At 46.4% G+C, this 13608-nt stretch overlaps 1 protein-coding gene across 3 annotated transcripts; it reads left to right on the top strand.

The window, feature by feature from the left end:
• Positions 1–273: 273 nt before the first annotated feature.
• On the top strand, positions 274–7053 carry LOC123071060 (putative E3 ubiquitin-protein ligase RING1a). Of its 3 annotated transcripts, none has more exons than XM_044494526.1 (10): positions 279–581; positions 699–795; positions 4554–4612; positions 4728–4809; positions 4946–5066; positions 5158–5199; positions 5320–5847; positions 6175–6282; positions 6379–6579; positions 6680–7053. In XM_044494526.1, exons 1-10 carry the CDS (start codon positions 401–403, stop codon positions 6710–6712), a joined length of 1452 nt encoding a protein of 483 aa, XP_044350461.1. In that variant the 5' UTR covers positions 279–400; the 3' UTR covers positions 6713–7053. The 3 variants fall into 3 exon arrangements, with proteins under 3 accessions (XP_044350460.1, XP_044350461.1, XP_044350462.1); XM_044494527.1 differs by lacking the exons at positions 279–581; positions 699–795 and adding exons at positions 2888–3246; positions 3385–3460; XM_044494525.1 differs by having other exon boundaries at positions 274–795.
• Positions 7054–13608: the final 6555 nt, after the last annotated feature.

Here is a 13608-nt window from a genome sequence, read left to right as displayed (position 1 = left end):
CTCCTGAATCACGAGGTGGTGCCCGAGGACTAGCCGGATCTCGGCAAAGACGGCAGGGCACGCCGCCGTGTGCCGCCGGGCTACCACGTCCGTGCAGTGCGCCGCCCGCTTCTTCCTTGGCCCCTTCCTCGCTCGCTGATCGTCAAATCTGGCCAGGCGGAGAGACGCCACACGCACACTAAACACAGCACAAAAAATGCGCCCCCGGCCTGGTTGACAGACGAGAGCCCCCTGACCCTCCTCGCCTTTCCTTCCTTCCTTCCTCTCCCTGCCGCAGTTCCACCCACCTCTTTGCGCTCCCTGTCCTCCCTCTCCACGAAACCACCACCCGCTCCCCGACCCGACGCCCCGCGGGCCGCGAGGGAAAAGCCGCGGCGAGAACCCCGGGGCGGGGGCCGGAATGCCCGCCGACAAGCGCCCGCTCCCGCCGCCCGCCTCTGGCGACGACGGCTCCCACGGGCACGCCGCGGCCCGCCACGCCGCCGCCAGCCGCGGCCGGGGCGGGGCCTCGCATGGGCCGTCGGAAGGCGGGCCCGCCGCGCGTCAGGCGAGGGCGCCGCCGGGGGAGCCGCACTACGGCGGTGAGACGAACGGCACCGCCGGTATCTCTGTCGCTCGATGCCCACGCGCATCGCGTTCGGCGCCGCGGGCTGTGCGTATCTCTAAGGGGTCTCGTCCGTGGTTGATTGGTTCCGCAGATCCCGACGCGGAGGGCGGGCGCGGCGGAGGGTACGGGAGCGGCGACGATAGCGACTCGTCTCTCAGCGCCGACGACGATGACGACGGCGACGCCGAGTAAGCCTTCCCTGCCCCTGACCCCTGCTCTCTTCTCCTCTGCTGGGCCATCTAGCCGTGCCCGTCAAGGCGATCCGAACTCGTCGCCGCTTCATCTCTCGTGCAGCCGTCCGCTAGGCGCTAGCCATCCTCCGGTGCTGCTGCTGCGACGCTCTCCTCCGGCGAGGAGATAGACACGGCCCGTCTAGCTGGTCAGCTCAGCGAAAGTGGTGGTATTTTATACATCCGCGATGCTCGACGATTGCATCGCTCCAATTGCTCGTGTTCCGCTCTGTTGTCTTTGGGCTAGCTGACTATCGCCACGAGATAGTCGATCCTTGCATAAACAGTGAGGCCTCGGGCATCATGATGGTGTGCATGCTTTCGCCACGAGGACACCATAGCGCCGGCCGCGAATGCCAGGGACAGCATTGTTCCATGACCACTGCTGTCATCCTGTCATGGCGTAGACGCTGATTGCACATCGATCTCCTGCTTGTCGTTGCCGTTCCTGAATGCAAGACCAGTTCTCGTTACTCCAAGTCACTGATTTGTTGATTACGATGTTATTACTACTAGTATTATTTTGAGCTCCCAGTTCATGACTTCTGCTAGGAATAGTTTCTTTCTGAAAATCCATAACTTATTCTCTTTTCTTACGATCGAATAGCCAGTTAGCTAGCTACTCCTTTCCCTCTGCAGCTCTATCCACCATGAATTATATATGTGGTTTCGAGTTCTTATTTTAAGAAATCAAGACTGTAAGGTACCAATCAGGTGATGCCAATTCGCAACTAGAAAAACCAATGCATATCGTTGTCACTTCACTTGTCGCGCATTTTGACACCAGCTTAATGGCCTGATAGGTTGCAGTCTTCTTGAGCCCAGAAAATCTCTGACCTCACTGTCACCAGAGTTCACCACAGGATAGATAACTCGTGAGTTTCAATGCCGTGCGGAGTAGAGTCAATCGCAATGCCTTGCAGTGTAGGATGACCCGCTAGCTGTCTTTCATCGTCCTCTTATACCTAGACTAGACGTGTTTCTTCCATCCCATGCTGATGGATCCTTTTTCATTTCGGAATTAGCGAGGAGGAAACGTTTTGTGTCTCCAGTGTTATATTTCTGTAAGTAGGATTTTCCTATAGAAGTTGCTTGCTTCCATCTATGTAAATTTGGTTAGGATTTTTCGATAGAAGCTGCTTGCTTCCATCTGCGTAAAATTAGGTTCTACTATACTGCATGAAGTGCCTAACTAGAAGCAAACTGCATCTTGTTATTTCACCGCGTAGATTTATCCACTGACTAGTGCTCGCTCTAACTTGCGGCGACTTGTAGCTAATTGCGGCGACTTGTTTCCTCTGCATCATCGATCAAAGTTTGACAGCACTCTGCTTCAAAGTATTGCTTTGCCCCCCCTGTTGGATGCCTTTTTTTCTCCTTTGCTCTACGAACTGAAGGACAGAGATGAGTTTCCCGGCGTGTGATCTAAGTTCAGCTTGTTTGTTTGATTCCCGCCGATCGGCAAAGAGGTTTGGTTGGCCGAGCGCCGGCAGGCGAGGGGAGGCAGTATGGCACCAGGAGCGGGAAGGGCACGGCGGCTTGCGCGGTGCGCCGGCCGGCCTGGGCGGCAGAGCCTCCAAGGGCTATGCCGTATGCGCCGGCGGCAGAGCCGGGTGCGCAAAATCGACGACGGTAATATGGCTACGACGGGTAGTAGTAGCTCGGGAAGCTGATTGCCGACGAGTCTTGTAGCTATGTCAGGAACACCCTTACACCAAATCGAGCGGCATGGAATGGAAGTACGGCTGCGCTCCGCTTTGTCCCCACGCAGGTGCTGCTACAGTCGGAGGAAGAGGAGCCCAGCAGAAGCGCAGGCGAGGCGGCGTGCATGTCCTTGGCGTCGCTCGCTGCCGGCCTCGCCACCTCCCTCCTCCCCGCGCTTCCCCAGGCCAAACAGTCAGACCGCGGTGGAGGGAGGCGACCCGAGCAGCAGGCCCCACACGCCACACGCAGGACGCCGGGCTCCCTCCCCCTCCACGACCGAGCACAACGCGAACACGCATCCATCCATCCATCCGGTTCCTTATTTATTTTCCGGTCCTCCTCTCTCTTTCTCCGCCCTCCCGTCCCGCACCCACCTGGCCTGGCCTGGCCACCTCCCTCCTCCCTTCCAGTCGTCCCGTCCTCCCCGTCGACCGCCACATCCCCCGCCCCTCCCCCGAACGCCTCGCGAGGGCGGCCCCCGCCGCGCCGCCGGGATCCGCGGCCCGGGATCCTACGCCGGAATGCCCGCGCAGAAGCGCCAGCTCCCCTTGCCATCGTCCTCCAAACCCCGCGACCACGTCGAGGCCAACGGGGCGGACGCTCCCTCGGCCGGCGCCGCCGGCGGGGGAGGAGGAGGGCTCCATCCGACGCCGGCCGGAGGCGCCGCCAATCGGGCGACCGACCCGCAGCCGCTGCGCGCAGGCGGTGAGCTTAACCGCATCCGGGCCCCTCGTATCGTATCTGGCTGGCAGGCAGGCGGGCTGCCGCGTTCTGTTCTGCTGCATGCCCCCGTGTGAATATGGCTAAGAAGCGTTCGTGTTCTGTTTCGTATGGGTTTGGCAGATTCGGGCGCGATGAGCGGCGGCGGCGGCGCGTACAGCGACACCGAGTCGTCGGAGAGCGACGGCGACATGGACGAGTGAGTCTTCCTTCCTCCCCCGGGGTCTCTCCGGCCCTGTCCGGCCTTCCGGTCTCGTGGATCCCGTCTGGCTGTCTACGCGATTTATCTTTTGGCGTGCTCGCGCTGCCATGCTTGATGCTCTAGTCCTAGCCCCCTCATCGCATCCTGTTCCCACCCACCCACGCCGGTCAATCTGCGACGTTTCTGCCGGAACTGGTGGTCTCAGATAGTCTGTTAGACTCTCAGAGCGGCGAATATCGTTGCTTCTTCGTTCGGTGATCAGGCCATCGTGCATCGCTACCCTATCTATGCAAGCATATGTTTTCCAACTAACAGTCTTCCTTCCTGTTTCTGCGAGCTATGCATCCGACCTCTTCGATGGTATGCATGCTTCGATCATATTGCACGCCACGCCATGCCCGTGAGCCCGTGACGGAGATTCCTTGGAATAGTATTCGGTCTCAGTCCCACTTGTCTAAGCTACCAGTGCTGCATTGTTATGCCTGGACTGGAGTCACCGGCTAACCACTTGCATCTGAACTGCTCTGTTTGTCTCGTGGTTTTTTTTGTACGTTACAAAGATCCGCAGCTTCGTTGCTCTTATCTTGCGGCTATATGTTGATAATTTGGCATAGCTTGTCAACTTCTAGTTGAAATTGTCCGTTAAGCTGTCCTAGACGATTTTCGTTGATGTCACCTTACTATCTTGTTAGCTGTTCTAACATTATCTTTTTATAGCAGCTTAGGTCTGTGTTCTAAGTTCTAATTTTGTTTCCTGTGTACAGACTCCTCTTTTCCTTATGATTTTCCCTATTAGTTCCATGCACATAGCACTTTGTTACAAATGCATATCATGCTCTTCAACCAGCAGTCCTATTGAAAATACACATGCTATGGAAATTTATATGGAGCAGCGTTGTAGATCAGAATTGGTCTCAAGACCATATCTATTATTCTTTATGTCAGATATCGTACGTTACTAGATTTGTTGCTACTGCTTTATGTTGAACTATTTAAAAAAATATCAGGATCATTTTGGTTGATAGATGCTATAAAAGACTTGATGTTTCACACAGCTGGAACCTTACATGAACTACTTTTTTCTACTCAGGTTTGTGCTCGTGAAATTAGCAGAAATCCGAAAAGAAGTCCAGTGCCCAATCTGTTTAGGTATATATACCTGTTGTCATTTTGATTAGAGGATGGATTCCATTTTTCTCTACATGTGTCACTTTCTGTCACATGAAGATATGACAGATGAAAAGTCCGATTCTTTAATTTGCAGGCATTATCCGGAAGACAAGAACGGTTATGGAATGTTTGCACCGATTCTGCAGGGATTGCATTGATAAATCTATGAGGCTAGGGTATGCTGCCAAACATCATTTGTCTACAAGCTTGTCACGTTATCAATATTGACACTGTGAAATTCACAGTCTAATTTTGTTTTAAAAATCATAAAATAAACCATTCCTCGTTTGACAGTACAAACTTATTTTGCAGAAATAATGAGTGTCCAGCATGCCGTACTCATTGTGCAAGTCGACGTTCTTTGAGGGATGATCCTAATTATGATGCACTTATTGCAACCTTGTATCCAGATATTGATAAGTATGAGGAAGAGGTGCTGTCTATGTTACATCGTCAACATTTTTTTTTCTTATTTAGCCCCATTTAGCTCTTCTTGTGGTGTTCTCATATACTTGAGGCTTCAGGAACTTGCTTTCGGTGAAGAGGAGAGGACTCGGAATAAGAAGGTAAGTTTATCTGCTGGGTAATAACTAATAGCTACAGCACTGTGTTTCACATCTTCTCATGCAGTATTTATCTTCCTTCTCATTTTTATTTTATCATCGATATCACTTTTTTGATGGAAGATTCAAGCAACCATCGAGGAGATGATTCGAAAGCAGTCGGAGGCCCTCGGTAAGAAGCGTCCTACGGCAAAAGCTACTGCCAGTGCTTTTGCAAGGAAGTACAGGAGAAATGTGCGTACCCGTGGGAGAGGTAGAACGGTTGCTCGTGATATTGCCCCTACTGGCTCTGATGATGAGGATAGAGAAGAAGAAAATGCTAATGTTGAGAGCAAAGAGTCGCCTTCTCCTGATAACCAGTCTCCAGATTTAAGGCAGAGAAGAGGTAGAAAAAGGCCTGCACCAACACCTTCTCCTGCTAGAACCATTGCCAGTAGTGACCACGGATCTGAGGAGAATGACGAAGTAGTATCTCTAAAAGAAGGTTTCACCACCTCTCCATTGCGGGGTGAGATGCTCGCATGGGGAAAAAATGGCACAAGAAGCCAAACTCGGTACAACAATGCTGGTGGAACAAACGGCAGGCTGGGGAAGGGTGGGCGTTTCGCGAAGTTGGTGGACCACCTCCGTGCAACTGATGAAAACAAGGAGGTACAATAGAACTGCATGCGCAATTATATAAATTCCACATTATTTTTCCTGGGCATAAATTTTGGCATTTATAATCAAGAAATTACTGAAAAACTGAAAGCTGTTGCAAAAGGGACACTTCAAAGAGGGACAAAAGTAAAACTTTCCTGAGCATGCCCCATGTGGTCATGCATAAATAGTGATGCTGGCCTTTTCTGCATAGTATGAGCATTCCTCTGCAATTTCCTCTCCTATTTCTCTTGTTCTAGTAGTTCCGCTCATGTAGATCTGCATTAAACTGTTTCACATTATTTTTCTTGTTTTATAAAAAATAAAATATTCTTGCAGTTCAACTTGTATCTTGTTCTTCTTCCTCTTGATGGACAAACAACGCCTAACTTGGAAAAGCCCTATCTAAGTTGTCGACCAAGGGTGTCCATTCGACATCTTCTACAGGTGATTGTTTGCAAGCCTCTCTCAGTTTTAAACTTTTGGGCAGCTTTGGTCCATGTAGTTAAAAATCAAATAACCAAAAGCGTTTCGTGTTTTCAGTTCATTGCTCTTCAGTTGTCTCGGCAAGTTGAAGAACTTGAGATGTATATAAGGGTGGACCTCCACAATAGAAGTGTTGCAGTGAAGGACTCTGGTTCTGCTGAGACAAAACTGTCTCTCTTTGATGGCTTGGAAAGATTGAGGGAAGACAAGCTTCTGTTGGACCTTCACCCTTCATTTGCCTCTGGTAATGGTGATCTGGTAAGAACCAACCTTGAAATGAGTTTAGCTGTCATTTATTTGCTCATTGTTGTGCCATCTTGTAACCTTGCATTTTTTCCCTTCAATTGCTGCTTGACAGGAATTGATATATGCTCTGAAACGCCAAGGCTAGATATCTATTTTGTGGCGGCCTTTTATCACTGTTATCAGTTTGTGGATCACAGCTGGTTTTATGGTGCATATCAGGTCTTCATCGGGATACCGGTGTGTGTATAAAGGATTCCATGTGCAAAATGGCGAAATTGCTTTTTCTCATGAGTTCTTGTTTAGACTGATCGACTGTCTTTGTAACATATATAGATGTTTATGGTGTTAATACTAGTGAATTGAATTGAAAGTGTTAGTTTTAAATTGGTAAAGTAAGATGTCTCCTTTTAGTTCATTTATATACCAGTTGCTGGGATCATGGAAAATTGGGAGCTAAAGTGGTCAAGAAATTATTTGTTGTTTTCATGTTCATGCTTTTTTTTTGTGGGGTTCATGCTCTTATTTCTGGATCATATATCCTCTGTTTGACATTTCGCTTCTACACGCAATTACAATTGTGACCGGTCAAATAAAAAGACCATGCAGCACTAAAAAAAACATGCGCGATGTAAATTTGTGAGAGAGGCTCATCATTTATGATTTTTCACAAGTACTCTCTTTAAAGTTAGTACAAAGTTGAGTCATCTATTTTGGAACGGAGGGAGTAGTATGTGTTATGGAGTAGGTACCTCAACTATTGGCCTCACTGGGCAAGCATTCGGCATTCCTGTTACTTTGTTTTATTGTTGTTGCTGTTAGATGTCTCCTTGTGCTCACTTTGGGTCTATTATACGCAACCTTTCTTTACATTTCTGCAAGAGGCTGTTTTCAGGATTTGAACCAAGGCAACAGCTTTACTACTGCGCCAAGGCTTCCCTTCTCGAAGAAATGTCAGTGTGATAATCTATGTCATAATCTTGGATATCAAACATTCTCGAAGAAATATCAGTGTGATAATCTATGAACACAAATCGAAAGTGTTGAAAAGATCTGGTCATAATGAATCATACCCACTTCCAATCCCAAAGGGTTTTTAAACCTTATGGTAAAGGTCCATACAAGCCTAGAGGCGGGGGAGGAAAACACTAGACGGTCTTCGGCATCATACTTTAGTGCCTAGAAGTGCTCACATCTGCAGCGGCATGAATCACCTCGTCACATTTGTAGTGAACATGTTGAGTGAGTTACCATGCAGATCTTACTAAATACTTCCTCCGTCCCAAAATAAATGTCTAAACTTTGTACTAACTTTAATACAAATTTGTACTAAGCTCAAGACACTTATTTTGAAACGAAGGGAATAGCATTAGGAAGGCATGAAGAATATTGCTTCAATATCAACCACTCTATTGAACGAATAAAAATAATTAGCCATAGTGGGATGTGCAGTCACATCCATGACTTGTTTATATTGAGACCACACACTTGAAGAGTACATATATAGGGAGGAACTACATATTCCCTTAAAATACTAAAACATAATGTAGTATCCACAAAGGGGAGATCACACTGTATAGAGAGCATCACCAGGATGTGGATAACTCATGAGAATTACATACCACATGTGAGAATCGGGTCGCTTGATGTCCAAAAGGCACCAAAAATTATCCAGCTATGTAATAAAGTATACGTTACACATGTCCAGAATATGCGAAGTCGCTTCAAGAAGCGGGTTGATCCAGAATTCTGCCATGATCATGAATTGCAAGTGGATGAACATTGAAAAGGACTACATACTAAGTGATGTAATAATCTACACATCTATTCACTAAGTGATCTATTCAGTAAGTCACTCCTACTATCACACTCGAAGATGTGCTCAAGGGATTTGAACGAGAAGACTTAAAGAATTGTGGTACTCAGAGAGAGAAACTTCATATGAAGGTCAGATTGTACAATTTTGTCTTGTTTGAGTTGTCCTAAAATTTATAAATGAAGGTATTTAACGAGGCAATTGGTGCAATACCCTTTATCTATTTATTTTTCATGGAAGAGTTTTGAGAGTTTTACTGGGGCTTAGACATATTATGAGTAACAGTCCAAGGGGGGCGTTAGAAAACTGACCCCATAAGCGGGCTTTCCCTTTATCAAGTCCATATATAAAAAGGGTAGGTTTACAATTGTACACACCTATTCTATCTGTAGATACTGAATAATAGAAACGAGACTGACACTCTACATCTTGTGTCTATTTTGTGTTTTCCTTCTACTTTTCGCACTTACGTTTGTTCCACCGTAGTCTCAACACATTTTTACTCTTTTCTCCTAGAGTAAAGGGCATTTTTAGTTCCTCGACTTATGCAAAGTGTGGCTTTGGATCTCATAGTAAAGCTCACATCTCACTGAGAGAATATCACCGTCTCTCTCTCGGTGTACTTTTCGGCAATAATATTCATGGGATAGCATACGCATAGAGAATCCAGATGGGTGCACACGAGATAGTATTTACCCAGGTTCAGGCCCTCATGGGGGAGAATAAAACCCTACTCATGTTTGATTGTATGATTATTGATGGTTGTCTCATATGAGATCTAGGGTTTGTGCGTGAGCACTGAGTATTCATCCTGCCAATCGGGAGGGCCCTACCTTCCCTTATATATGTGGATGAGGGGTAGGGTTACATGGTCCCAAGTCGGTTTACATGGACTACTAAATATACATATCTTGTAGGCCAAGTAGATGATGCACCCTAGTATATGTGGTGGGCTCTGAGTTGTGGTCCTGGACCAGCTCGTGGCGGTTGGTCCGAGTCTTCCCTCTATGCTATATCTCGGGGCATTGCATTGTCAGTAGCCCTGGAGCTTCTGACCGGCTCGAGGAGTTGGGTGGAGGTCTTCATTGACTTCTTGATTTTTTTGACATCATTAGTTGCCACTGAGGGTCCGATGAGTAGGGTGGAGGGTCTTCATTGGCACCATTAGTAGCCCTGGAGCCTTCGACCAATCGAGTATAATGAAACGACACTACTTTCACCCTCATGTCGCTAAGTTAATGGCGTTGCTTCAGCGACGGGAGTGATATAATCCCCAAGTGCAGGGAACTGTTGTAGCACTTACTAGTGTGGAGGTGAAAATATGATGTGTCGATATCCCAGAGGAGCTAAAGGTAGGAATCTTATTCTCTCGGGCTCTATCTATCACCGATACAAGCTTTGGTACACCAAGCGTTTACTTTACCTAGACTCTTTAATAAAAGATAAGTGCAAGTATAAAAGAGGTAATATGCAAGAGTATAAGGTGCAAGTAAATAAAGGTTAGGTACTGAAATTCAATCATCTTTATGGAGCATGACTTGGCAAAAGCGAGAAATATGAAGCTGGTGTTATGCTTATTTGAACAATTGACAGGGTTGAAGATTAACTTTCATAAAAGCGAGTTGTTCTGCTTTGGTAGAGCCAAGGAGGAACAAGAGGCTTATAGGCAATTGTTTGGATGTGAACTAGGGGCTTTACCTTTTACGTACCTAGGTATACTCATTCACCATCGTAAGCTAACAAACAGAGAATGGAAGTGCATCGAGGATCGGTTTGAGAAGAAACTGAGTTGTTGGAAGGGCAAACTCATGTCATATGGAGGCCGATTGATTCTTATTAATTCGGTGCTCACGAGAATGCCAATGTTTCTCTTATCTTTCTTTGAAGTCCCAATTGGGGTTAGGAAAAGGCTGGACTTCTATCGATCCTGATTCTTCTGGCAAAGTGATGAACTAAAGAGAAAGTACCGGCTCGCCAAATGGGATATCATCTGTCGACCAAAGGACCAAGGGGGCCTTGGTATTGAGAATCTTGAAGTCAAGAACAAATGTCTTCTCAGTAAGTGGCCGTATAAGTTATTAGTTGAGACTGAGGCAACGTGGGCGCAGATTCTCCATAGTAAGTATCTGCAGTCCAAGACTTTGTCCCAGGTGACAGTGAGACCACTGACTCGCCGTTTTGGAAGGGGCTTATGAGAGTCAAAGCCGCTTTCTTTAATAGAACAAAGTTTATTGTCGGTAGTGGCAATAACACTCGTTTCTGGGAGGATACTTGGCTTGGTGAAATGTCGTTGGCGCTCCAGTATCCGTCCCTGTATCGTATTGTTCAATGACGTGATGCTCTTGTTGCAACGATTATGCATTCCATTCCCCTTAATATTCAGTTTCGGAGGGTGCTTGTTGGCGACCGGTGGGAAGCATGGCTTCATTTGGTGAGTAGACTGATGGAGGTTCAGCTAGCTCATCAGCCCGATCAATTGTGTTGGAACTTACTAGGCTTGAAGAATTCACAGTCAAGTCGATGTATATCGATGTCATTAACTCTAGTGTTATTCCTAGTTCCAAACATGTTTGGAAAGTCAAAGTTCCTTTGAAGATTAAAGTGTTTATGTGGTTTGTGCATAAACAAGTTATTTTAACAAAGGATAACTTGGTTAAGTGCAACTGGACAGGATCTACTAGGTGTAGTTTCTGTGATCGGGACGAGACTATCAAGCACCTTTTCTTTGATTGCCCGTTGGCGAGAGTTTTGTGGCGCACCGTGCAAATTGCCTTTAACATTACTCCTCCAAATTCGGTCAGTATGTTATTTGGAACGTGGCTTGTTGGGATAGAGTCCGAAACAGCTAGACACATTCGGGTAGGAGTATGTGCGTTGTTGTGGGTAATTTGAAACTGCAGAAATGATTTGGCTTTTAACAGAACAACAACAATACATTTTTGCAGGTTTTATTCCGAGCTACTACGCTGATCTGTATGTGGTCCTTACTCATTCCGACGGAGGCCAGGGAGCGTTTGGTTACTGGATCTGTCCGGTGGGAGACGGTAGCGCGGGATATCTTCAACTGGTTTGGATGACGGTCATGTAATAGGATAGGCGATTAGTTTACCTATCTTTATTATGCCAGCCGGTTGTGACTTTTGGGCCTTCTGTTTTTGGCATTGAGGCTCTTTTGTGAGCTTGCCATTTTTATTGTTCGCAGACTATAGGACCTTGTTGAACTTCTTTTTATTTATAAATGTGGTCGTATGCATCGTTCTGATGCAGAGGCCGGGGCGTCCCCCCTTTTCGAAAAAAAGGTACTGAAATTCAAAGTTGCAATAAAGAAAGAGAGAGAGAAAGAGTGAAAGTAATGGTGATAGGCATTACAGAATTGTCCGTAGGCCATTGGTTATGATAAAACAACCGATAATCATGTTTTGCAGTTTTATCTGTGGAGGAGGCCTATGCTAATGTAGTACCCTTACTTGGACACATATATACTTATGGTTGAAAACTCACTAAGGATTCGCAAATACTAAGAATTTATTAAGGTAAACCCAACCATAACATTAAGTTATATGGGTCCTCTTTATCCCATATGCTTTGACTCTGATACTCATGTACGTTAATGTATGCCCTCCAGACCATCCCATGTATATTCATCGCAACACATTACTAACTCTCAAGTGTGATCCAACATATGCATACACTCATACAATTACACAAGAGACAACACCATATCACACCATACAATTCATATTAATCATAACAGATCACCAGTGACATAGGACAAAACAAAACTACCCAGACATAACGGTATTGCAACAAATCTTTGGATAGAAATTAATCACATAAAAACACAATGAGATAAGTTATGGGATTATGGAGGTTTGTGAATGAATGAATCACCGTATAGATGAAGGATTTGTCGATTGAGATGATGATGAAGTCGATGAAGACGATAAAGGTGATGATGGTTCCTCGGCGGTGTTCCAACACTACCAGAAGAGAGGGGGGACCCCCCCCTCTTTCATCTCCTTTCTTGGCCTCCCCTAGATGGGAGAAGGGCTTCCCCTCTAGTCCTTGGTACTCATGGCCCTGGGAGGTCAAGAGTCTCCTCCGACATTTGATTTAACCCTTTGTGGTAGAGTGCGAGAAAAGGCTTCTTTCTCGGCTTTGAAATCGCCTGAGGTGGTTGTGTAAAAATTCCAAAAAAAAATATGACTAGGGTTTTGGTGTATATATAGAGAAATGGGCCCTGAGAGGCAGTTGAGAGGATGTCCATGGACTCCATGCGATGGGCCCATGCAACCTAGGCCGTGGCCGCATGACTAGGGTGTGTGTGGAGCCCTGGTAGGTCCCCTCCAACTAGGCTGCTAGAGCAAGGTTTCCTCTAGTACATATATCAATGTCGAATTCTAAAAAAAACATACATCAACGTCGTATTTTTGTGTACCTAGAAAGATATTTTTCTGTTACATAAAAAATCCAAAAATAATAGCAACCGACATGTGGCAAAACTATGTATAAATGATATGTATATCACATGTACATAACAAAAATTATAATACCAAAAAATATAGATACGTCATGAAAGTATTATAGAGCAGCTCCTCCCGCTTTAGATGTGCAGTAAGGAACATGGATCGAGGTGGCGGCGCGGTTCTAGAGGTTGGCGATGGGAGCAACTCGTCTCTCTCTCTCTCTTCGCTGGCGACAACAATCTCCAACACCGGCCACGCTAGTTTCACCCCTCCACTACCGACCAATGACCAAGCCTTCCCATCTCCACCTAAACTCCACGGAGCACGACTTGCTCCATTCATGTGTCGTGTCGCTGAGCCCGTGCAACACCTCTCACTGCTAGTTACATGCTTTCGTTGTAACAATGATGGTGGCTCTCACAAGCAAAGGGGCGAACATTGACGAGAGAAAGGAGCGGGATGATTTGCTCACGACACCAATTGGACAAACGGCTGTAACTCACGAGAGGAATAGCGAGCGACTAAATCTACTGGCTCTTAAGCATTGAGGGATGAAGAATAAAAAGAGATAGTCAAAACCAGGTTTACCCGAGGAATACTGCTGTGAGAAAAAAGTCTACTCCGTTTTAGGGGTTGAGAAAGACATAGGTTAAACATAAGTTTTAGGGTTTCCAAAAAGGTCTTCACAATAAGCTGAGGACGAAAAATGCGCTTTCGTCTTTCTACTGTAGCCCTTGCAAAAAAAAAAGTAAAAATATTTCT

The sequence above is a fragment of the Triticum aestivum genome, chromosome 3B (assembly GCF_018294505.1).
Source record: "Triticum aestivum cultivar Chinese Spring chromosome 3B, IWGSC CS RefSeq v2.1, whole genome shotgun sequence".
In the NCBI taxonomy this organism is placed as follows: domain Eukaryota; kingdom Viridiplantae; phylum Streptophyta; class Magnoliopsida; order Poales; family Poaceae; genus Triticum; species Triticum aestivum.
Note: the sequence above shows the minus strand (reverse complement) of the source record. Positions and strands in the feature narration are given on the sequence as shown.